At 38.6% G+C, this 24,856-nt stretch overlaps 2 protein-coding genes across 3 annotated transcripts in view; both read left to right on the top strand.

The window, feature by feature from the left end:
* The first annotated feature begins 375 nt into the window (after nt 1–375).
* CAMLG (calcium modulating ligand) lies at nt 376–7,905 on the top strand. The gene is made up of 4 exons (XM_043465481.1): nt 376–770; nt 2,240–2,697; nt 4,360–4,425; nt 7,294–7,905. Exons 1-4 carry the CDS (start codon nt 599–601, stop codon nt 7,483–7,485), a joined length of 888 nt encoding a protein of 295 aa, XP_043321416.1. The 5' UTR covers nt 376–598; the 3' UTR covers nt 7,486–7,905.
* A 6,747-nt stretch (nt 7,906–14,652) lies between these two features.
* DDX46 (DEAD-box helicase 46) overlaps nt 14,653–24,856 on the top strand; it is a 52,103-nt gene continuing 41,899 nt past the window's right edge. For both annotated transcript variants that reach the window (XM_043465478.1, XM_043465477.1), the window contains exons 1-4: nt 14,653–14,857; nt 17,087–17,275; nt 18,879–19,022; nt 22,580–22,676. In XM_043465478.1, coding sequence (XP_043321413.1) covers nt 14,841–14,857; nt 17,087–17,275; nt 18,879–19,022; nt 22,580–22,676 — 447 coding nt within the window. In that variant the 5' untranslated portion in view covers nt 14,653–14,840. The remainder of the gene's footprint in view (nt 14,858–17,086; nt 17,276–18,878; nt 19,023–22,579; nt 22,677–24,856) is intronic.

Here is a 24,856-nt window from a genome sequence, read left to right as displayed (position 1 = left end):
GAGGCGACAACATAGAGTGAACAGGGAAGGCTTCACTGGGAAGGTCTTCATCAAACAGGCATGCATTTGGTAGAAGCACTGCTGAAGATGAGGAATCAGCATCAAGAACAAATCCCAGCCGCAACACTCCATAAAGCGTCGCTCTCGAAGTTACGTATTCCCGACGCCTCTAAGCGAGCCCGAAGAAGGTCACTGGAAACCAGTGCCTGACAGTGCAGGCTCCATTTTGCTTCCTGGCATCAGGTAGGAGGAGTCTATTCCTCGCTCACACGTTTCCAGTGGGTCAGACTGGATGCCGGGTTACTTCACCTCCGAGTGAACGGCAACGCGGCCGGGTGGCGGGGGAGGAGCATTGAGGACCAGCCAAGGTGGGAGGAATTAGAGCGGCCAAGGCTGCCCTCACTCAAGATGGCGGCTCAAGGCTCGCGCTTGGTCCCGACAGGCGGCGCGCGTGTTTACGCTACATATGCGGCCCTGCGCTCTGGGGGGCGGGTCCACAGAGGTAGGGGCACGCGCGGCCTGCGGCCCAGTCTGAAGTCTTGGGCGCCCCGGTTGCCGCTCACGTCATCGTCACCACTCCTCGACAGTGGAGGGGAAGATGGAGCCGGTCACCGTCGCTACCGACCCCGGGGACCGGCCGGGGGCCCCGGCTGGCTTAGGCCTGTCGGCTTCCCAGCGTCGGGCGGAGCTGCGGCGGAGAAAGCTGCTCATGAACTCGGAACAGCGCATCAACCGAATCATGGGCTTTCACAGGCCCGGGAGCGGCGCGGGTGAGAGCCTTCGTTCCCCATAGTCTCCTGCCCATCCCTTTTGAGTCTTGGGGATCATTCTCCCTTTCCCTCCTCCACCCCTTGACTTTTCTGACCAAGCCCTGCTGTCTGACCTCTCCTCGGGCCCGCCCCTTTGATGAGTTCCCAGGTTCTCACTTCACCGCAGGACGTTTCTCGTCTCTCTCCTCAGTTTTCCGCCGCAAACGGCAATGCTCTCGATCCTGAGACCCACTGCCGTGGTACCCTCTGCTCACTAACCCTGAGGCGGCCCCAACCCCCCCCTCGTCACCCCCTCGCCTCTCTTGTAGGGCGCACATTTTATTCCCAGACTGCTCTACCCACGGTGCCCGTCAGGAAGATTGCCTGCCTTTCTTTCCCTTGTAAATGCTTTCCCTTCTAGTGCCTTCCCTAGCGTCTGCCTTCTTTTTGCTCTGTCGGCCCCTATGAGCTTGTCTTTACTGAGCAGCCCCTGTAGTTCGTCCGAAGTGAATCACGGACCCATATCCTGGTGTCTGTGTGCGGTGCCCTCAGCACTGTCATCTGCAGGTGAAAAAAAAATTGAAGCGACCATTCTTTAGAGACCCATCTGAGGCCTTATCTCGTAATGTGCAGAGATTGATATGAATGATGTCAGAAACTGCCTTCAACACTGAAAGGAATTCCTCATTTCTCCCCCAATGACATGTACGATGGGTTTCTTAAAAAATTTTATTTTCCTGTGAGTATTTACTGTACTCTTAAATTTCCATTTAGTGTTGCCTCTAATATTTGGCCTTAAGTCACTGGCTGCAAGTTCCTTAGATTCTTGTGACTTTTGGTCTGTGGGGCTTTAGATATATAACTCTGAATTTTTAGACAGCTCACAGATTTGCCACTGAAAACTGCTAAGAGAGCTAAGAGCCATATTTCAAATTCTAGAACAATTGTTAGGAGACACATTTTCTCCTTTAATGGTTAATAGCAGAATATTCTTTCCTAAAGCATTTTCTTTGTTCTTTTGCTGTGAGATTTTTATTTTATCTGTCATTAAATGTTCCCCCGCCCTCTGTTTTGTTTTAAACCAGAACAGCATCCTAAAACTGCTGAAGTACCTTCTAATGTCTCCTAGATTACAGTAGAAGGGTTACGCAAACCGGTAGCAGTAGGATATGCCACACCCTATGCTGATCGGATTCTGGATTCAGAAATGTAATATTAAAAATAGTGGTTTTAGAAAATCTCCGTTCCTAACTCTTTCCCAACTTGTCTATTAGCTTTATCTTCTGTCCCCAAAGTTTGGGTTATATCCTCTGAAAGAATACTTTTTTTGACATTTTGTGTGTGTAGAGGAAGGAATTTGTTTCTTTATGAAGGATCAGTATTAACTCAGAGGCTGCCAAATTTTAGCTCTAGTGGCATATTTTTAAACATTAATAAGAAAGATGTTGGCCAGTATGTAATACTTAAGGCTTCTAAATTTCTTTTCTCAGAAGAAGAAAGTCAAACAAAATCAAAACAGCAGGACAGTGATAAACTGAACTCCCTCACCATTCCTTCGGTTTCAAAGCGAGTAGTGCTGGGTGATTCAGTCAGTGCAGGAACGACTGACCAGAGTGGAATGGCCGAGGTAAAGGGGACTCAGCTGGGAGACCCACTGGACTCTTTCATTAAACCTTCTGAGTGCAGTAATGATATAAGCCTTGAGCTCCGGCAGCGGAACAGAGGGGACCTGACAACCGACTCTGTCCAGAGGGGTTCTCGCCACAGCCTGGAACAGTACCTCTCCAGATTTGAAGAAGCAATGAAGCTAAGGAAACAGCTGATTAGTGAAAAGCCCAGTCAAGAAGATGGAAATACAACAGAGGAATTTGACTCTTTTCGAATATTTAGATTGGTGGGCTGTGCTCTTCTTGCCTTTGGAGTGAGAGTCTTTGTTTGCAAATATTTGGTAAGAAACAGTGGAAAATGAAAATTGGTTATAGTAATGAGTGCTTTTAATCTATAAGATTCATTTCTAATATTAATGTAATATTTGTGGTCCATGTTACTGTTTGGAGATGTGTTATAAACTGCTGTTTGCCCTAGGTACAGAATGAAGTGTTTCAGTTAAATACAGAGCCTGATAACAATGCCAAAATCTTTTTTTTTTTTTTTTGCCAAAATCTTTTTATATGCTAAGTACCACTCTAAGTGCTTTACATATATTAATTCGTTTAACCTCATCCTTATGAGCCAGGTATCATTTGAATCTGTTTTGTAGATGAGGGAATGAAGACGCAGGTGAAATCATTTGTACAGGGTCACATTACTAAGTGACAACTGGGATTAAACCCAGGCAGTTTCATTCCAAAACCAAAGGGTAAATTACCTACATATCCTATATATTAATTACCACTTTTCAGATAACTTGAAATACTAAAATGCAGTTTTGGTTCTGAACGTGATGTACTTTTTTTAGAGTTCAGAGGCATTCAGCATTTTATAATGTTGTACTGTTACCATAATAGCAGTCCATCACGTACCCTTACATGCCAGTGGCTGTTCAGAGAAAGGTAGCATGTGTTTTACTGTTTTACAGTATGTGAAGAAAAGAAAAGCGCAACTCGTAGTTCAGCGTCTTGCTCTTTGAGGTGTTTCCATTCAGTAGACATTTTAAGAATACCTACCAAGTATCAGGCACATAAGTAAATTTTCAGATAATTAAGATTAATGTTATTAAGCAAAAAAGCTTTTAAAAGTCTCTCTTTATGCCAGGTTTTTCTTAAAGAGAATTCTGTTGAGCAGATTTTATTTTTTTCTGATGATAAATTGTCGTTGTAGCTTTCAGTATTTAGTGAGATGTATAGCTGCTTTTTTTCCCTTTTATCTAAAGGCCTCTGCACTTCCATGTTTTTAAAATTATGTCCTATTTTTGTGCCTCATTTTGTTTGAAGTTTTTTGGGTTTCTGGGCTTTTTTCTTGCTGTCGGATTTTCAGCTGTTAATCACTGCTCTTACTATTCTTCCATTTAGTAATGCTTGCTCCTTTACTCCCTTCATGATATTTTATTTTAGAAATAAATGTAACTGAAGTATTATTTAGATATTTTCTGTTTTATTGTGTGAGAAGCGAGATAACCAAGCTATTTTATCTATAATAAAAACACCTCATTATGTGAGGGCCAGAGATGAGTTCATTTCTTGCCCGAAAGTGTGACTGAGGTATGTATGGCATCTGTTTTGAGTACTAAGCCTTTTTGATGTACTTTCAAATTGTCAGTTAATTACCTCTAGATGAGAGGAATGTTTCTGCATGATGTATTATACATCAGTGGCCACCTAACACTTTAAATTACTTAAAAGGTCAATTTTTGAGAGAGAAGACATTTTGGGGAATATCAAAAGAGTATCCTCCCTCATAAAATATGACTTTAGAAACATGCTTTATGTTAAGGAAAGCAAATCTCTGTATTAGTCACCCTTTTGCAGAAACAGGACTGCTTTCAGCCACTAAAATTAAATTTTTATTATGGTTTTTTCTCTCGGAATTTTATCACTGCTGTTAGTCTGATGTATTGCAATTTGAATGGTTGTGTTGGCAGTGTGTAATGATATATCTTCTGTCTCCACAGTCCATATTCGCTCCCTTTCTTACGTTACAACTCGCATACATGGGACTGTACAAATATTTTCCCAAGGTAAATTCATTTTTTTCTCTAAATTGGGTGATATAGACGGACTGGGGGAAAAGCCTCATTACAGAGTTTGAGTAGTACTTGTCTAAGAAAGTGTTTAACTTAATTACTTAGTAAATTTAGTAATACATTTTGTTTCCAATAGCGAAAGTTAATTTAAAAATGGCTTCAGTTATCTTTAGTTAGTGTGTCTTTACTGAGCACTTAATAACAGTGCACTTTATCTTTAATGCCAAGGGTCTGATAACTTGCAAAAAACACTTGGCCATACTTAGAGAGCGGAATTATGAGGAGTGTCAGTGTTGACCTGGTCTACTTGACTATAGTTATACTATGGGACTTGGCTTGCCAGTATAGAAGATAAGCTTATTTGAGTAATTGTGTTTTGTGTGAGATTTTTGCTAAAAAATGGCTATTTGACTGTTTGCTTAGTCATTTGCAATGCACTGATGGACCTCATGTGTGTGTTTAATAGATCTGAAACATATTTTTGAGGGGTCATATAGTCACATACTCAAAGTAAGAGTAAAGAAGGATAAGTAATTTCATTTTTTAATTGAAATGTTTTTATGATATAAATATATATATTTATTGATCCTCTCCAAGAATGTAATTTTAATTAAAACATTTATTTAAATGTTTGCCCTTGAAACATTGATTTTAGTTTTCCAGTAGCACAAGTTTGGAAGCAACCTAAATGTCTACTAATAAGTGACTAGTTTAAAAAAATTATGGTGTATCCATTCAGCATGATAAAGGTCTCCATGTGCTGATAATGGTAGCTTGTCAAGAAATACTAAGATAAAAATACAGACTAGCGTCTATAATATACTCCTTTTTTTTGTAAAAAGGAGGAAAATTACATGTATTTGATTTTGCTTGTATATGTGTAAAAAAACTCTGGAAGAATATTACATGAAATTATTAACAGTGGTTATTTATGGTAGAGTATGTATCGGTTACTAGGTAAATGGGCGAGTGAAAAGGAAAATTACTGTACAATTTTCTTTTTACAAAACATTTTACTGTAACAGGTTTCAACAGAAAAATCGAAAGAATTATGCCGTTAACACCCGTTTAGTTACCACCTAGATTCTGTAATGAAAATTTCATTATATTTATCATATATTTACTCAGTTTTCTATACATCTTCAATGCATCACTTTTTTAAAATGCATCTTTCTTTTTTTGGTGCATTATAAAGTATGTTGTACATGAAGACATCAGCATATTTTTCCGCTACACATTTCAGCTTACATATCAACGAAAATTCAGTGTTTCTTTATGGTTCTTTTTCTTTATTTTGAGGTAAAATTTTCATACATTGAAATGCTTAAGTCTTTATTACACCTTTAATGAGTTTTGACAACCTGTGAAACCCAAATCCTTTTCAAGGTTTAGAACATTACTGTCAGGAAGTTCCACCATGCTCTTTTCCAGGCAGTCCCAACCACTGCACCATGAATGTCTGATTTTCTTTTTCCTACCATAGATTAATTTTAGCTGTTTTAGCACTTAATATAAATGGGATTGTTCCAGTACATACTTCTTCATGTAAGGCTTCTTTCATTCTACATTGTATTTTTGAGATTCATCCATATTGTTGAGTACATCAGTAGAATCATTGTCTTTTTTTTTCCTGAGCAATATTCCATTGACTGAATATATCCACTTATTTATATAATTTTCCATTGATGGGCATGACTAAAGCCACTAAGAACTTTCCTGAATGAGTTTTTTGTGGACATAAGTTTTGATTTCCAGTTGAAAACTACAGCTTTTTATATTAAAAATTTTTTTGAACCGTGTGACTGGATTTGGTGATACCAAATCATTAAATTAAATGAAAATTCAGCCTTGAATCTCTTAAGGAATGAGACTAGAAAATTATACTAGGAAATAAATGTTTAATGAATAAATGTTTGTATCTTACTGCATGGGGCTTTCCTGATGACTCAAGTGGTAAAGAATCTGCCTGCAATGCAGGAGACACAGGAGATGCAGGTTCAATCCCTGGTTTGGAAAGATCCCTGGAGAAGGAAATGGCAGCCCACTCCAGTATTCTTGCCTGGAAAGTCCCATAGACAGAGGACCCTGATGGGCTATAGTCCATAGGGTCACAGAGTTAGATATAACTAAGCTTGTGCACACGCACACACACACATCCTATTACATATGAAATCAAACATGAATTCTTTGCATGGCAGTTAGGGTTGACTCTACAGAATGTTCCTTTGATTCTGTTACAAATTATTGACTGTCCTCCAGAACATCTATCACTTTTCTGACTTTTGTTGTTATGAGACTTAACCTTACAATAGGATTTATCCACTCACTTCTGCTCATCTAAATCTTGCTCATTCTCAAATGCCTGTTTGTTTGTTTGTTTGTTTTTGTCTTCTTTAATTTGAAGGCCTGCTTTTTAATTCTACTTCCTCCTGAAATCCTTCTCTATGCTTTATTTGAACATAAAATACTGGATTAATTTCTGTCTCCTTTGAGCCACTATAGCACACATTATCCATGTCATTCATTTAGCAAATATTTATGTCCTGTCTGGGAATGCTTTCCTGTTTTTGTCTTAAACTTTTATATGTATCTTAAATGATTATTTATATCCTAACCGCCAAGATAGGACTTATTTTTTTAAACTTTTGATAGCAAGAATAGTGTCTTTTCCTTACTGCCGAGCAGTTTGTTCCTTTACATATTATATGCTCAGTAAATGTTTGTTAATATATTGTTGATGTCTTAAAACTTCATTAACAGTTTTGAAATCAATTAGGCAAAAATAACAGCACTGATGTTTTTTATAGAGCTTAAATAGTCTTCTGAAAGCTGTAATGTTTATTTAAGTCTTTCTCTATGCAGAGTGAAAAGAAGATAAAGACAACAGTACTAACAGCTGCACTTCTATTATCTGGAATTCCTGCTGAAGTGATAAATCGATCAATGGATACTTACAGCAAAATGGGCGAAGTTTTCACAGATCTCTGTGTCTACTTTTTTACTTTTATCTTTTGTCATGAACTACTTGATTATTGGGGCTCTGAGGTACCATGACGCCTGCAGAACTCAGGAAAAAAGCTTATAAAAAATAATTTCTATATTGCAGTGTCTTATTTAAAGGAAGAATATTGGTTTACACCTTCATGTGATTCTTTTACTTTTTCAGTTTGTGAAACCACTTGATTAGGAATGGAATGACTGGTTACCTGACTAGAAAGGATTGAGTTTGTATTAATACTGATGCGATGATTAGAATGCCAGTGTCAGTAATTGATTTTTCTTGTTTGATTAGAATTCCTAGTCTACACTTTTTCCTAACCTCTCGGATTTGTGATTTATCTTTTGGGAGCTGAGCTTGTGCTTAAGAGGGCAGATGAATGTGGTCTCAGCCGGTCCCAAGAACTGCATCTTGTATTTGTATTGTTCTGTCCTAAGAAATGGAGCCATCTTAAAAATAAAATGGAAGAACTCAAATTGTCTGTTAAATTTGCACATTTTAACTTATAAGGGCTGCATAAGGTAACCACGTTGAGTCAGTATTTTCATTTTTATTCCAGCACAAATATTTAATGGAGGTAATGATTAAGATTCATACATGTGAAATTAATAGGTATTTGTGAAATCTTTCTGAAAATTTTTATTAGCAAAGTTAAAAATTGGAAATTTTTACTTTTGAGTTTTTGATTTTCAGAAGTATTTTTTTTTAACCAGTAGAATAGAATGATTAGATATAAAAATGGGCTTTGAAAAATTGACTGAGGAATGCAACCCAATAGGAATACCTCCTTTTTTAACTAACTTAACACTGTCATATTTGGAAGGTTTGTCTTAAGAGTATAAAGCATAAGTGTAATGTCATTTGGTATTACATTTCCCTAGTTTTTTGTATGGTCTGTTTGATTATTTCTTTGATATTAAAAACACACATGCCTTTTTTTTTTTATTAATTACAAGGTCTTTTTATTTTGAACCACAATAATGGATAATAAGTATAGCACTGTAAGTCTATTCCTCTGACTCAGAGTAAGATTATAAGCACACATTTTCCCCTAAGTCCATAGAAATCTAATATCTAGAGGATTAGATAGCATTCTTGAATTTGTCACTCTCTCCCCAGTCCCTGGGAAGACATTTGGGGTTTTTGATTACATGTTTTATTTCTTCCATTTTGTCACTTTACATTTGCACAGGTTTTGTCTTTGTAGATCATTATCAAATATATTTCAAAGAGAAGACATGAGTTTGCTTAAGTGTATTGAATTGTATCAAATGGAAGTTTATTAGTGTTTGGGATAAGTAAGAAGAATCTTTTTACTTAGAAATTTCAGGGATCTGAAATGTTTATGAGTTAAAACTATATTGACAAGAATGGTTGTTGAGAGGTGACGACTTTGACCAGTAGCTTTTTAGTCTTAGTTGTATAAATGGACATGTGGACACAAAGTTGGTACTAAAAACGAGAGTTATGAGATTCAGGTCTAGGGTAATTAGAATCAAAATCTGCTTCGGAAGCCAGGTCAGTTTGTTAAATAAGTGATGTATTGGAGACATAGTGGACTATAATTACTTCTTTCACCTCTGCTAATAGTTAAAGGTAACTTCTTCAAGGACACAGAAATTCTGTAAACTTGCCGTGCATATGCTGTGGCATAAAAAGTCAGTTAGAATTGTCATGTGAATGTAATCTCTTAAAAGGGAGTTAGAAATGAAGTATCTGCGAAAGGGCTCTAGCCTGGGTATCAGATACCTGAGTTCTGGTTCCAGTTTAGATTCCAAAAGATCAGTGGTCTGGGATTGAATTTGTTTCCCACAACTCAGTGGCCTCACTTAAGAAATTTGAGAAAGTGACTTGAAAAATCTGTTCCAGCTTTATCACTAAGTCCTTCATGGTGTCATCCAGTTGCCTGGCTTCAGATACCAGGTACAGAAGGACCTTGAATTAGGGTGGTTTGACTTAGAATTTTTTGACTCTATCATGATGTGAAAGTGACACATTTGTTAGAAACCGTACTTCAAATTTTGCTTGATCTTTTCCTAGGCTAGCCATCTGCAGTATACTGCTCTCTGGTGATGCTGGGCAGTGGCAGAGAGCTGCAGCTCCCAGTCTGCCACTCCATGATGATCCACTTAAAAGTTTTATTCACATAAGCCATTCTGCTTTTAACTTGCAGTGCAGTGCAGTTCAGTGCAGTCGCTCAGTCATGTCTGACTCTTTGCAACCCCATGGACTGCAGCACGCCAGGCTTCCCTGTACATCACCAAGTTCCAGAGCTTGCTCAACTCGTTCATTTGAGTTGGTGATGCCATCCAACCATCTCATCCTCTGTCATCCCCTTCTCCTCCCACCTTCAATCTGTCCCAGCATCAGGGTCTTTTCAAATGAGTCAGTTCTTCACATCAGGTGGCCAGAATATTGGAACATCAGCTTCAGCATCAGTCTTCAATGAGTGTTCAGGACCAATTTCCTTTAGGATTGACTGGTTTGATCTCCTTGCAGTCCAAGGGACTCTCAAGAGTCTTCTCCAACACCACAGTTCAAAAGCATCAATTCTTCAGCACTCAGCTTTTTTTATGGTCCAACTCTCACATCCATACATGACCACTGGAAAAACCATAACTTTGACTAGATGGACTTTTGTTGGCAAAGTAATGTCTCTGCTTTTTAATATGCTGTCTAGGTTGGTCATAGCTTTCTTCCAAGGAGCAAGCATCTTAATTTCATGGCTGCAGTCACCATCTGCAGTGATTTTGGAGCCCAAGAAAATAAAGTCTGACACTGTTTCCATTGTTTCCCCATCTACTTGCCATGAAGTGATGGGACCGGATGCTATTATCTTATAGTTTTTTGAATGTTGAGTTTTAAGCCAACTTTATCACTTTCCTTTTTCATCAAGAGGCTCTTCAGTTCCTCTTCGCTTTTTGCCTTAAGGGTGGTGTCATCTGCATGTCTGAGGTTATTGATATTTTTTGTGGCAGTTTTGATTCCAGCTTGTGCTTCATCCAGCCCGGTACTTTGCATGATATACTTTGCATATAGGTTAAATGAACAGGGTGAGATTCGATTAAAGACTTACTGAGCATGGCCCTGCCCATCAGAACAAGACCCAATTTTCAAAAAAAAAAAAAGACCCAATTTTCCCCACAGTCAGTCTCTCCCATCAGGAAGCTTCCATAAGCCACTTATCCTTATTCATCAGAGGGCAGACAGAATGAAAACCACTATCACAGAAAACTAACCAAATTGATCACATGGACCACAGTCTTATCTAACTCAATGAATTAACCATGAGCCATGCTGTGTAGGGCCACCCAAGATGGACATGTCATGGTGGGTTCTGACAAAATGTCGTCCTCTGAAGAAAGGAATGGCAACCCCTTCAATATTCTTGCCTTGACACCCCCATGAACAGTATGAAAAGGCAAAAAGATAGCACACTGAAAGATGAATTCCCCAGGTCGGTAGGTGCCCAATATGCTACAGGAGAGGAGTGGAGAAATGACTCCAGAAAGAATGAACAGACAGAACCAAACAAAGAGAAAACAGCGCCCAGTTGTGGATGTGACTGGTGATGGAAGTGAAGTCTGATGCTGTAAAAAACAATATTGCATAGGAACCTGGAATGTTAGTTCCATGAATCAAGGTAAATTGGAAGTGGTCCAACAGGAGATGGCAAGAGTGAACATTGACATTTTAGGAATCAATGAACTAAAATGGACTGGAATGCAAATTTAATTCAGATGACCATTATATCTACTAATGTGAGCAAGAATCCCTTAGAATAAGTGGAGTAGCCCTCCTAGTCAACAAGAGTCTGAAATGCAGTACTTGGGTGCAATCTCAAAAATGACAATGATCTCTTTATTTTCAAGGCAAATCATTCAATGTCACAGGTAATCCTAGTCTATGCCCCAACCTCTAATGCCAAAGAAGCTGAAGTTGAACGGTTCTATGATGACCTACAATACCTTCTAGAACTTTCAGTACAGTACTCAATAAACTACATGATAGTCAACACTTTATTATAAAATAGGGTTTGTGTTAGATGATTTTGCCCAACTGTAGGCTAATGTGTCAGTTCTGAGCACGTTTAAGGTTGGCTAGTGAAAAAGTTGGCTTAAAGCTTAACATTCAGAAAACTAAGATCACGGCATCTGGTCCCATCACCTCGAGGGAAATAGATGGGGAGACAGTGGAAACAGTGTCAGACTTTATTTTGGGGGGCTCCAAAATCACTGCAGATGGTGACTGCAGCCATGAAATTAAAAGACACTTACTCCTTGGAAGGAAAGTTATGACCAACCTAGAGAGCATATTAAAAAGCAGAGACATTACTTTGCCAACAAAGGTCTGTCTGGTCAAGGCTATGGTTTTTCCAGTGGTCATGTATGGATGTGAGAGTTGGACTGCGAAGAAAGCTGAGCGCCAAAAAATTGATGCTTTTGAACTGTGGTGTTGGAGAAGACTCTTGAGTCCCTTGGACTGCAAGGAGATCCAACCAGTCCATCCTAAAGGAGATCAGTCCTGGGTGTTCATTGGAAGGACTGATGCTGAAGCTGAAACTCCAGTACTTTGGCCAGCTCATGTGAAGAGCTGACTCATTGGAAAAGACCCTGATGCTGGGAGGGATTGGCAGCAGGAGGAGAAGGGGACGACAGAGGAGGAGATGGCTGGATGGCATCACCAACTCGATGGCCATGAGTTTGAGTAAACTCCTGGAGTTGGTGATGGACAGGGAGGCCTGGCGTGCTGTGATTCATGGGGTTGCAAAGAGTCGGACACGACTGAGCAACTGAACTGAATCTGAACTGAGGTAGGCTAAGATGATGGGTAGGTTAGGTATATTAAATGTATTTAACACTTACAGTATTTTAAACTTAACTATGGGTTTATCCGGAGAAGGCAATGGCACCCCACTCCAGTACTCTTGCCTGGAAAATCCCATGGATGGAGGAGCCTGGTAGGCTGCAGTCCATGGGGTCGCTAAGAGTTGGATATGACTCAGCGACTTCACTTTCACTTTTCACTTTCATGCACTGGAGAAGGAAATGGCAACCCACTCCAGTGTTCTTGCCTGGAGAATCCCAGGGACGGGGGAGACTGGTGGGCTGCTGTCTTTGGGGTCGCACAGAGTTGGACACGACTGAAGCGACTGAGCAGCAGCAGCAGCAGCATGGATTTATCAGGAAGCAACCCTACCCTCAGTCAAGGAAGATCTGTATTATACGTTCTATAAAGTATGATCCCTATCTCTCCAATCTCATTCTCCTTTGAACTCCAAAGTCACACATTCGCTTTCAGCCATTATCATCTGGATACCTGGTAGGCAGAAACACTGATTTTTCTCTCCTTTTCCCACCAAATCTGCTGTGTCCAAGCCTTTTTCATCTCCACAAATCCACCACAATCCACAGTAGCTCTGTTCAAAACCTAGGAGTCATCTTTATTCCTCCCCTTACCAGTGCATTTCACATCCTTTTTATCAATTCATGTTTGGAAAGCTGCCTGGGGAATACATCCAGAATCTGACCATTTTTCACTGTTCCACAGTTTACATCTTTACATCTTCTTATTTCTTTTAGACTTAAACCTACACTCCTTAACCTTCAGCCCAAATATGAACAATTTACAGTGGCTCTGATACCAGACTCCGTGATGTCCATTCTGTCACATACTGGCTCAGGCTCTCCTTACCCTTGGTGTGGGCTGAGCTGCTGCCACAAGTGGTCAGCAAATCACAGATGAAGGGCAGAAGCCTGTCTTGGGGTCTTAACTTCTTGATTTCATTTTCTAAAAATTCAAATTTATTGAGGTAAGATTTCCATACAGCAAAACACACCAATTCAAAGCATATAGTTCAGGGAAGTTCTTGGCCGTCCAGTGGTTAGAACTTTGTGCTTCCACTGCAGGGGATTCAGATTGATCCCTGGATGGGAACTAAGATGTCCCCTCGGCTGTGGCATGGCCAAAAAAAAGCATAAAGTGTACAGTTCAATGAATTTTGACATGCATCCATGCAATGATTGCCACAGTGAAGATATGGAACTTTTCTATCATGTGTAAGAACATAAAATAGTTCAGAGACATGTAAATGAGAGCCTGTCCCCAACTCTTTTATTGATTTCTGCTAAAACAACTCAACATTTCAGTGTGTGTCCCAATAGGTGAGTCATTCTCCACTTTGACTGGATTGTACTTCAGAAGTATCTGAGAAGCTTGAAAATTCCCAGTGCATAGGAGGGACTCCAGACCAATTAAATCAGAATATCAGAATGGAACACAAGCATCCATATGTACATATTTAAGCTCCCAAGTGCAGACAACGTTAAGAACCATGATAATCTTTGTTTTTTTGTGGCTTCTTGTGGCATGTGGGACCTTAGTTCCCTGACCAGGGATCCCAACCTGGACCTCTGAATTGGAAGCACTGGAATGCTGCCAAGAGAGCCATTATAATCTTGTGTACCGATATTTAGCTCATCCTCCTCTTCACGGAGTTAACTCCTTCTCAGTCTTCAAATCTTACTTCAAAGGTCACTTCCTCAGGGAACTCTTTTTCTGAATCCTGCTCCTATGGTAGAATCTCTTTCCTGTTGTAAAACTTCTGCAAGTGTTTGTATTAATGTCTATGTATGCCACTGGGCTTCCCTGGTGGCCCAGACAGTAAAGAATCTGCCTGCAATGCAGGAGACCCGGGTTCCATCCCTGGAATGGGAAGATCCCCAGGAGAAGGAAATGGCAACCCACTCTAGTATTCTTGCCTGAGAAATCCTACAGACAGAGGAGCCCGGCGGGCTACAGTCCCTTGGGTGGCAAAGAGTTAGACACGACTGAACAACTTTCACTTCACTTCATGTCTGCCACTACATTGAAAGCTCATTGGAATCTAGAACATGCCTGACACGTAACAATATGTATAAATGAATATATAAATGAATGAGAGTGAATTGAAATGTTTGTAGCATCACTTAGCTCAGGTTAAAGCAGATGTCAGTATACTTCCTGGGACAGCTCGGGGATCGTTATGGCGCTTCAGTGCTAGTGAGAAAGACCCTCCCAAGTTCTGCAAGGTTGAGGCATTGCCCACTACCGCACCAGACCGGCGGGCTCCCGTGACTATGCAAGGAAAACTCAGCGGAGGCAATTTTCGCGTAGCCGGTGCTTTGCGGCCTCCAGCCTATAGGGGGCGGTGTGGAGTGACAACCACTTCCGGCCCGCTTTTTCCTTCCTGCCTCTGGCGCCAGCACGTCTTGATTTCGTTGGCCGCGTTCGGATGGCAGCTGCCGCTGTGGCTGCGGCCGCCTCTTAGTGGTGCCCCTTTCCCGGCGTGCCGAGGGCGGTGCGGCCTCCTAATCTGTCCGGTTCTCCTGCGCGTGGTTCCGAAGGGCGCCGGTTTCCCACAGCAGGCGGTATGGGCAGGGAGTCACGGTAAGGCGGGGTGCCGACCGCCGAGCGGTACAGGCGGGAGGCGAGGTGGCCTCGGGGCCCGGCCTGGCTAGCACTACCCCACGTGTGGCCGGCGCTGCCCGCGGCTGCTGGAGGGGCTGGGGGACCTCTGCTGAGGGGAGTGGCTGCACTTGGGTCCGCGGTAGGCACAGGGTTCCCCTGCTCTGCCGTCGGCCGGTTCGAGCCCCTGGAGCGGGAATACCTTTCCAGGACTTCTAAGATATCCCGCCATTTCCGCGGAGCTTACCCGGATCTCCTCATTCAATGGCGATCCCAAGTGAATTTCTCACCACTTCGCGTTTGGACCGTATCTTTGATTCCTGTCGCTTCTTTAGCTCTTTGTGAGCGCGGGATATTTTCTTAAGTTAATTGAAAGGAGCGTGTGGTCATACATTTCTACAACACCCATAACTTTGTACATGACTAGGCTTTTATTGGGCTACAATAAATGCTTGTGACATAAACATTTACTCTGTAAATAGATCTCAGATTTTTTTGTTATGTGTTTTTTGTCCTTTTAAAACTGAGACTTGGGAGCTCTTATTAGAACTCTTTTCAAAAACAGTTTATATTGTTCCCTGGTTTGGGATCTTGAGATTTTTATCTTAATGTACACATTTGGTTAATATTTAGCGGTTCCTGAAAGATAATTTATATGTGGGATGTAAATAATAAGTAAGGTAGTAGTAGTTTACTGAGGTATAATTAACTTTCAGGGAAATGGGCAACGCTTAAGGGTAGAGCTTAATGAAATTTAACAAATCTATAAAGTGTTTGTTCGTTTACCTGGAAAAAGAGTTTCCATAACTACGGAAAGTTTATTTAAAAGTCTTTGAAATCTCCGTGAAAGCATTGGTATTTGTCTGGTCACCCAGGTGGGAAACCTGGAAGTGGTATCTATTTGACTCATCCTTCTCTCAGTGTTTACATCCAGTTAGATTCTGCACTCTGTTGCCATTCTTGCTCCCCCTGACTTAATTCAGGCCTTAATCATATATTGTTCAGACTGCTACATCTCCATCATCTTCCTCTGATCTTGCTCTCCTAACTGATTCCACACTGCAGCCAGAATGATACTTCTGAAATAAACATAAAGTTATGTATTTCCATGCTCTCATGTCCACTGGTTCTTACTGCTTTCAAAATGAGTCCTTTAGGGCCCTTCCCAAGAAGGTCCCTTCCATCCCTTAGGCCTCTCCCCCTCTGCTCTGCCTTCGATAACTTGTGCAAGAGATTTGCTGTTGTACTTGACATTTAATTAATTGTTAAAATACCCAATACCCAGCTTTTGATACTTGTCAACAGCTCTACACCTGATGTTCTGATCCAGGCCACCACTGTCTCTGACTTGCTTGCTATTTACCTGTTTTCCCTGCTTCTGCCCTCACCTTTCTTAGGTTTGTTTTCTCCTCAGCAGCCAGAGTAATGCTTTAAAAATAGTCATGCTTGGGGCTTCCCTGATGGTCCAGTGGTTAAGAATCTGCCTTGCAATGCAGGAGTTACAGGTTCGATCCCTGATCCAGGATGATCCCACATGCGTGAAGCAGCTAAACCTGTGAGCCGCAACTACTGAGCCCAAGTGCCTAGATCCCATGCTCCACAACAAGAGAAGCCACTGCAATGAGTAGCCTGCTCAAAGCAACAAAGGGTAGCCCTCACTGCAATGAAGAGTAGCCTCTGGTGCAACTAGAGAAAGCCTGGGCACAGCAATGAAGACTCAGTACAGCCAAAAATAAATAAATAAACTTAAAAAAAAAATAAATAAAAATAGTAACGCTTAAAGTCTTGCAGTAGCCTTCTCAAAGAAAAAAAAAAAGACTGTCCTGATAACTGCCTATAAAACTCTCCATATTTGGCTACCATGCTACTCTCAGCTGTTTTTCTCCATAGCTCCAAATGACATTGTATTGACTTATTCATTTTTTTTTTAACTTGTCTTCTCTTACTTTACCAGAGCACAAAGCTGCTTGAGCCTCCAAAGCAGGAACTTGGTCTCTCTTGCTTACTGTTCTTGCTTCTCTAACAGTTTTTCCTCTCTACATGTGCTGTAGCGGAAGGGTTCACTCTTCCCCTCTAATTTTAAAGAAGTTGATCTGTAAAAAGTCCTTTCAGTGTTTATCTGCTGAGACTTTAAGGAAAACAGTAAAATAAATAAGATGTAATAGAGGCTAAGTGTGCTTGCTAAGCTTAATCTTTAACTTAATATTCTAGCCACTATCGGAAGCGATCAGCATCACGGGGACGCTCTGGAAGTCGATCTAGAAGTCGTTCACCCTCAGACAAAAGAAGTAAACGTGGAGATGACAGACGGTCTAGAAGCAGGGATAGAGATAGGAGGAGAGAGAGGTCTCGTAGCAGGGATAAAAGAAGATCTCGGTCCAGAGACAGGAAGCGTCTGAGGTAAGACACTAATCTCCAAAGAACTCTTGATAAATTGGGCCTTCTCAGCTAAATTATGCTTCTTTAAAAGTTTTGGTGGTCCCTTTAATTGGTGGTAGAATTTGGTGGTCTGTTTGCTGGCTGTCTGTTTTAATCCCAGCTGATTTGATTAGGTACATAAGTGGTTTGCCTAGAACAAAATCTTTCTAACGTTGTTTTTTTTCCCCCTTTCTACTGTCAAGCAGTTTTTTTTTTTTTCTTTTTTTGGTCAAACAGTATTTTAAGTTTGTAAACGTTAGGTGGTATTTCTTGTAATCCAAAGAGAACTTAAAAAAAATTTTTTTTTTATTAGAGAAAAACTGCTTTACAATGTTCTGTTGGTTTCTGTTGTGCAACACCACAAAGAACTCTTAAAGCCCCCAGGAGAGGTTTAAAAAAAAGAAGTAAAAGTTGAGGTAATATGTCATTGAGGGAGTTCTAATCTAATCCTGTCCCAAGAAAGCCGATCCACGTGTTCAGAGCCACCACTAGAGCTGACTGGAGAAGGGAGAACAGAACAGAGCCATGTCCACTTGTTTGAAATGAATTTAAATGATTTAATGATTTTAATGGTTTTGTTTTTATTATTATGATTTTAATTAAATCATTTTAAAATGATTTAATGATTTAATTTAAATTTAATTTAAATGATTTTAAAGAATTTTTTTAGATTTAACCAAAGAACATCCTAGTTTTTAAAAACTTATGCTTGATTAAATATTCCTTGGTACCACCCAAGCATCTGTAACTTGCCTGGTGGTGAAAAACAGTCTTTAAATAAAAATAATCTCACATGCCAAAAAAAGTTTTCTAATAAAGTTTCTCTTTAAAATAGGAAAGAAGACACGGTTATACAGGTGCTGTAAACTGATCTCAGAAAGAACTTTATCTTTTTGAGATATTGGTTCTTAGGAAAAATATTCACCCATAACAATGTGGATAGTATTAACTTACTCAGTTTTATATTATGTGGCCTCAGGAACAGTTTCATACAATACAGTCAAGTACTTAGTAGGTGTCATATAAGATTTGGTCTCTTAACTGTTTTTTTTTTTTTTTTTTGGTCTCTTTTTGATGTGAAAATAAAATTACAAGATTTTAGAGCAAGAAGGATTTTGAGATTATTTGGTGATGTCTCTGCATTATATAGATAAGGAAACAGACCCAGAGAGTTGATCTACCCTGTGTGTGTCACTAGTTAGTAGCAGCACCAGGATAGAAATTCTTATCCCCTAATTTTTGTATCTGTAATCTTTCCACAGCCCCATTCTGCCCATCCTTATACTGAGATTTCAGCTGTCTTTGAAATTGAGATTTTGTTCTATAGGTCAAAGATTTCGGACAGTTATTCCTACATATTTCCTCCGTTTTTCAACGAACATCATTTCGAAATTAGTATCCTCATTTTTCCCATTGACCACTTGTAAGAATTGGCTTTACTGTTAAACTGATTTGATAGTTAATTGAAATCTGTCTTTAACAATGGTAATAATTTAGAAGCTTCTTTCAACATGAGGCAGAAACCATGATTTGAAATAGAAGTTCTACTTGGTCATAGAATAAATGAAATGTGTCCCCCTTGCAGGCGTTCCAGAAGTAGAGAGAGAGATAGAAGTCGAGAACGAAGAAGATCTCGAAGTCGGGACAGGAGACGTTCAAGGAGTAGAAGCCGAGGCCGAAGATCCCGATCTTCCAGTCCTGGCAATAAAAGCAAGAAAGCTGAGAATAGGTAATGTTAACATTGGTTGTATCTATCATGCAGGTTGAGAACTAACTCTCTTCCCTACACTTAAAAAAAAAAAATCCTTGTAAATGCTGAATTTGGCTGCTACCATGAGCTGTTAGCTTAATTTTATTTCAATAAGTTATAAAGCTTGTAGTGCTTTTAGAAGATACCTAAATTCTGTTAGTTTTAACACTCATAATGCATTGTTCCTTCATTTGATACCTACTGTTAATGATCAGAAGTACATTTTATATACATCTTTGTGGGAACTATGTTTTTTTCTTTGAAGTTATTTTCTTAGTATTTCTACTGTTGATTGAAAAATAACATTTTTATGTTGCTGAGCTGCTGTTCATAATGGGTGAACTTTGCTTGTGTAAGTTAAATCTACATGTTTCCTTAAGATGTTAGTACTATTGAATTTTGAGATATTAGTTATATCTATTAGACATAATATGTTTATATTTCTCTTGTTAATGCTTTGTTCTTTGCCTATTACTGTTTCTAAAGTGGTGTACTGGCATATATGGCTTTGTTTATGTTTTCTTCATATTGGTTATGAAGATTTTTCCTCATTTATTTACTTTATAAATTTTACTTTTATCAGGTCCGTATTATAATGCCCATTGGGATAATTTTAACTTTAAAATATAAATTCAGAGAAATGAATGAAATATAAACATGCAGTTTATTAAATAAGTGTAAAGCAAGATTCATGTAACCACCACCGAAGTTAGGAAATAGAACATTGTCTGTATCCCACTGGAACCCCTGCATGTCCCTCTGCTAACCCAGCTTTCTACTTGCTAGATAAAATCACTGCTGAGTTTGGTGTTAGTAATGTCCTAATTGCTTCTTTATAAATGGAAAAAGAATGATTTAGGTTTATGTGTTTTTTAATTTTACGTGAATGAGCAATGTCTTCTTTTGTGTTTTTGCTAAACCTTGAGAGTTATCTCTGTTGCTCATAACATTAGTTTATTTTATTGCTGAACCACTGTCTTGTGGTATAAATATGTGTGCTCAGTCGTGTCTGACTCTTTGGGACCCCATGGATTGTAGCCTGCCAGGCTCCTCTATCCATGGAAGTTTCCAGGAAAGAATACTGAAACAGGTTGCTGTTTCCTCCTCCAGGGGATCTTCCTGAACTGGGATAGAAGCCTTGTCTCTTGGGTCTCCTGCACTGGCAGATGGATTCTTTCCCACTGAGCCGTCTTGGAAGCCCTGTGATATAAATTTACCACTGTATTTATCCATTCTGCTGAGATGGATGTTTGAGTTGTTTTAACTTTGAGGCTATTATGAATGTTTTTGTATATGTGTCCTAGTATACATGTGAATGGGCCCCCCGGTGGCTCAGACCGCACTTAATCCAGCTGCATTGCAGGAGACCCGAGTTCAAGAGTTGGACACCACTGAGCGACTAAGCATGTTAGCATCTACATGTGTATGAGTTCCCCTTGGGTGTATATCTAGGAGTGAAGTTACATGGTCATAGAGTAAACATAGCTTCACTTTAACTAAGTAATCCCAAATGCTTTCCAAGGAGTATATACTAATTACCCTTCCAGCAGTATAAGAGAATTGTGTCCCTTCATGCCCAGTATTCGGTATTGTCATTCCTTTAAATTTTTATTTGATAGACATGTAATAAAAATATCATTATGGTATTAATTTGCATTTCTTTGATTACTGGTGAAGTTGAACACCTTTCCATATGTTTTTTGGTCATTCAGACTTCTTCTAAAGTACATGTTTAAAAAAATATATGTTAAAAAAAATACATGTTTAAATCTTTTTCTCATTTTCCTATTGGTTTGTTTCTCTCATTAAAAATTAATATGTAGAAGTTTTTGTTTTTAAATATTCCAGATAATTGTATTTTGCTATATGAGTGGCAAATATTTTAGTGTGATTTGTTTTTTTACTCTGTAATGATACTTTTGAGGAACAAAGACTTAGAAGGAAGAAACAGTCATAAAATGAAGGCAGTTAATAAAAGGATGAGGAAAACCTGACAAGGGTAGTGTGAAAAAATAAAATTATAGGCTGTATTCAGTCTGAACATAAAAGATTAGCATGCTGCTTTTAACAGTATGTCAAAAAGATACGACAAATCATAAACTAGTTGGGTTTATACCAGGAATGGAAAGTTGATTTAACATTAGAAACTCTATCAGTGTGATCCAAGATTCAAGGAGAAAACTCATGGTTGCTTAAGTAGATTCAGGAAAAGCATCTTAGTAACTTCAACATATATTAATGTTTAAAAGTTCTTGGCAAACATGAATAGAAAAGTATTTAACAGATTGGTTATAAAATTAGGAAGCACTTTCAAAGAACAAGATACAAGGACTTTCGCTACCAGGTATCAAGGCTTGTCATAAAGTTGTAGAAATCAAGAGTGTGGCTTTATTGTAGGGGTAAACAAATAGATTACTGAAACCTTATAAAGAACCTAGAATCAAATCTACACATATAAGATCATTTAATAAATGACTATGGTGACATCATAAATAGTGGGGAAAAGTTTTTCCAATAAATGGTGTCAGGGACATTTGCTATCCTTTGATAAAATAGGACTGGCTACCTCTTTCTCTGTGCAAAGAGCATTTCCAAACAGATTAAAAACCAAATAAGATAGTTACTTAAAAGTTTATAGCTTTGCCATCTTATTTGGTTTTTAATCTGTTTGGAAATGCTCTTTGCGCAGAGAAGGAGGTAGCCAGTCCTATTTTTAGAAGTTGATGCTGGAGAGTATCTTCTTTGCCTCTGGGTGTCTTCATCAAAATTGGAAAAATTTCTGGGTGCCTTATTTTTTAAGATTTATTTATTTTTTATTTATGGCTATGCTGAGTCTTTGCTGCACGTGGGCTTTCTCTAATCGCAGTGAGCAGAGGCTACTGTTTGTTGTGGTGTGCGGGCTTCTCGCTGCAGTGGTTTCTCTTGTTGTGGAGCACGGGCTCTAGATGCTGTGGCTTTAGGAGTTACGGCTCACCGGTGTAGTTGTCCTGTGGCAAGTGGGATCTTCCCTAAACCCATGTCCTCTTCATTGGCAGATGGATTTTTTACCACTGAGCCACCAGGGAAGCCCTCTTAAAAACACTAATCATAAAGGAGGGGAAAGGTCAACTAATTTGATTATAGTACAGTTAAGGAATTTAACTCATTTTTAGATGCCATAAGTAAGGTCAAAATGCAAGCTTGTTGGGATTTGAAATGTTACATATATCAGTTGTCTTATACTGTTAAATGTTTTGGTATAGTTCTCCATTTGTTACATTTTTAATTTCTTATTTAGATTTTTATAATTATTTTTACATGCTGTGTCCAATTTACTTTTGGTCAGTTTTCAGATATGGAGTAATATTTGCAATTAGTGTTACGAGATTAATTCTTCATTGTATTTCCAAATTGCTTATTAACGGTATATAAAAATTCTCCTGAGCCTTGGAAGTTTATTTCTTACTTAAAAAGTAAAATACAAGTCTAAGTGTTTTAAAATGAGTGTTTCCAAAAACAGATAGATGATGTCCCCCCCTCTCTCTTTTTTTTGGCAGGTCTAGATCCAAAGAGAAAACAGATAGTGGGGAAAGTTCTAAAGAGAAGAAAAAAGACAAAGATGACAAAGAGGATGAAAAAGAAAAGGATGCTGGTGTATGTTTACTAACATAAAAAATAGTATAGTATTGAATTTGTTTCTGTAGTGACTGGTTTTTGGTTTTAATGCTGTATGTTTTATTTTTAAGTAAATGATAGCAAATTTGTAAAGTACTTATAAAATGATAGTTTTCCCCATGAGAACATTTTTCTGAAAGTTACGTATCTATACACATTATCTAATTTTATATATAAAAATGTGATCATTACCATATGCACTATTCTGTGCCTTGCTTTTTTGTTGCTTTTAAATTATGAATTACTTTATCAATATATAAGGTCTTAAGAATAATAAATCGCAGTATACAAAGATTCTAACTTAAGAGGTAGAATACCTTTCTTTTTCCTTTTGTTAAATGTTGAATGTCTTTATGTAGCTGTTTACATAGGTAGTGCTTGTTGTTTTTAATGCCTGCATAGTGTTTTGTTGAAGAAAAGGTAAATGGGTATTTAGGCCCTCTCTAGTTCACAGTTATAAACAATGGTAGGTTAATCCTAGTACACATGTGTTCTGTGAATATAGTATAGGGTAAATTAATACCAGTAAGATAAATTACTTTGTCAGTGTGTATACAGCTTTCCCTCAGTATTGGAGGGGGATTGGTTATAGGACCCCTTTGGATAGCAAAACCTTCTGATGTTCAAGTCCTTTATATAAAATGACTTAGTATAACCATAGGTATCCTCCCTGTATAGGTTGTCATCTCTAGATCACCTATGATACCCAATATGATGTAGATGCTGTGTGAATCGTTGTAAATACAATGTAAATCCTATGTGAGCAGTTGCCAGCCTAGGGCAAATTCAAGTTTTGATTTTTGGAACTTTCTGGAATTTTCTTTTCCCACATATTTTTGATCCAGTTTGTTGAATTTGGAGGATGAGGACTCAGATCCAGGGGGCTGGCTCTAAAGATTTAACATTTTGATTGATAGTATCAAATTGCCCTCCACAAATATTGTGAAAATTAAGATTTTAGACGTGAAAATGTCTGTTTCTTCACATTCTTGCCAACATGGGCATTTTGAAATTTCATTTTTGCAAATGTTACAGGAGGTAATTGATTTCTTGTTATTTTGAGTTACGTGTGTTTAAACATGAGTAAATATTTTTAAGTGCTATGAACATAATGTAAACCAATAATTAAGACATTTTTAAGTTTATTTACTATTTGCACTTTTCTTTGAATTGCCTATTCATATCTTTTGCCCATTTTATAGTATATTATAGCTTCACTTTCTTTTTTTTGAGGTCAAATTTTGTTTTTTAGTGGTTCTTTTTTAAGGGATCTGTTTGCTGAGCAGGTTATCTAAGAAATTAACACAAGAAGTCTGGAGGTCTGGTTTCTGCTTTAGTTTCTACTATGGAATGACTGTGACCTTGAGAAAAAAACATAAGCTTTCTGGGGCTCATCTTCAGAGAGTGTGGAATTATGAAGGATGTAAATTCAGGGACAAAGGTTTTGTTTGTTTAAGAAATAAACTTATTTTAAAAATATAAGTAAAACCATCTTATAAAATACTTGGAAAGTCAGAAATAATTCTCTGTAATTCTAGATACCTAAATGCCATCATCATTGCAGTTTAATAGTATTTTCTTTGATTGTTTTTTTACATGTGTGTTTCTATACCTATTTATATAATTGTAGCATATATAAAATTTTGATTTTTATGATGCTTAATCTTTAAGTCCTTGATTATGACTGTGAAAATGATTTGTCTTTCCTTTGAAGAGTATTGTTGATAATCATGAGGCAAGCTTTCCTAGGCTGTTTCTAGGAAACTTAGACCTAAAGGCTAAAAGATCAGAACTTCTTAATGATGTTGATAAATAACTTTCATTTATTCACTCGTTTGAAATAGAAAATTGTGATTAAAAAATCCTTCTCATGGAAGCAGCCTTGGAGAAGTTTAAAGGATTTATAGTTGAGAGTAATAATTAGGGAACTTTGCTTGCCAGTTCTTTTAGTTTCCACTTTGAGGGAGAAGTTGAATTCATGTGTGCATATTGGTAGTGACTAAAAGGAGAGTAAGTTATTGGGAAGATCCCCTGGAGAAGGAAATGGCAACCCCCTCCAGTACTCTTGCCTGGAAAATCCCGTGGACGGAGGGGCCTGGTAGGCTACAGCCCATGGGGTCGCAAAGAGTTGGACACGACTGAGCGACTTCACTTTTCTG

The sequence above is a fragment of the Cervus canadensis genome, chromosome 4 (assembly GCF_019320065.1).
Source record: "Cervus canadensis isolate Bull #8, Minnesota chromosome 4, ASM1932006v1, whole genome shotgun sequence".
Taxonomy (NCBI): Eukaryota; Metazoa; Chordata; class Mammalia; order Artiodactyla; family Cervidae; genus Cervus; species Cervus canadensis.
This window is presented reverse-complemented; position numbering and strand designations above follow the sequence as displayed.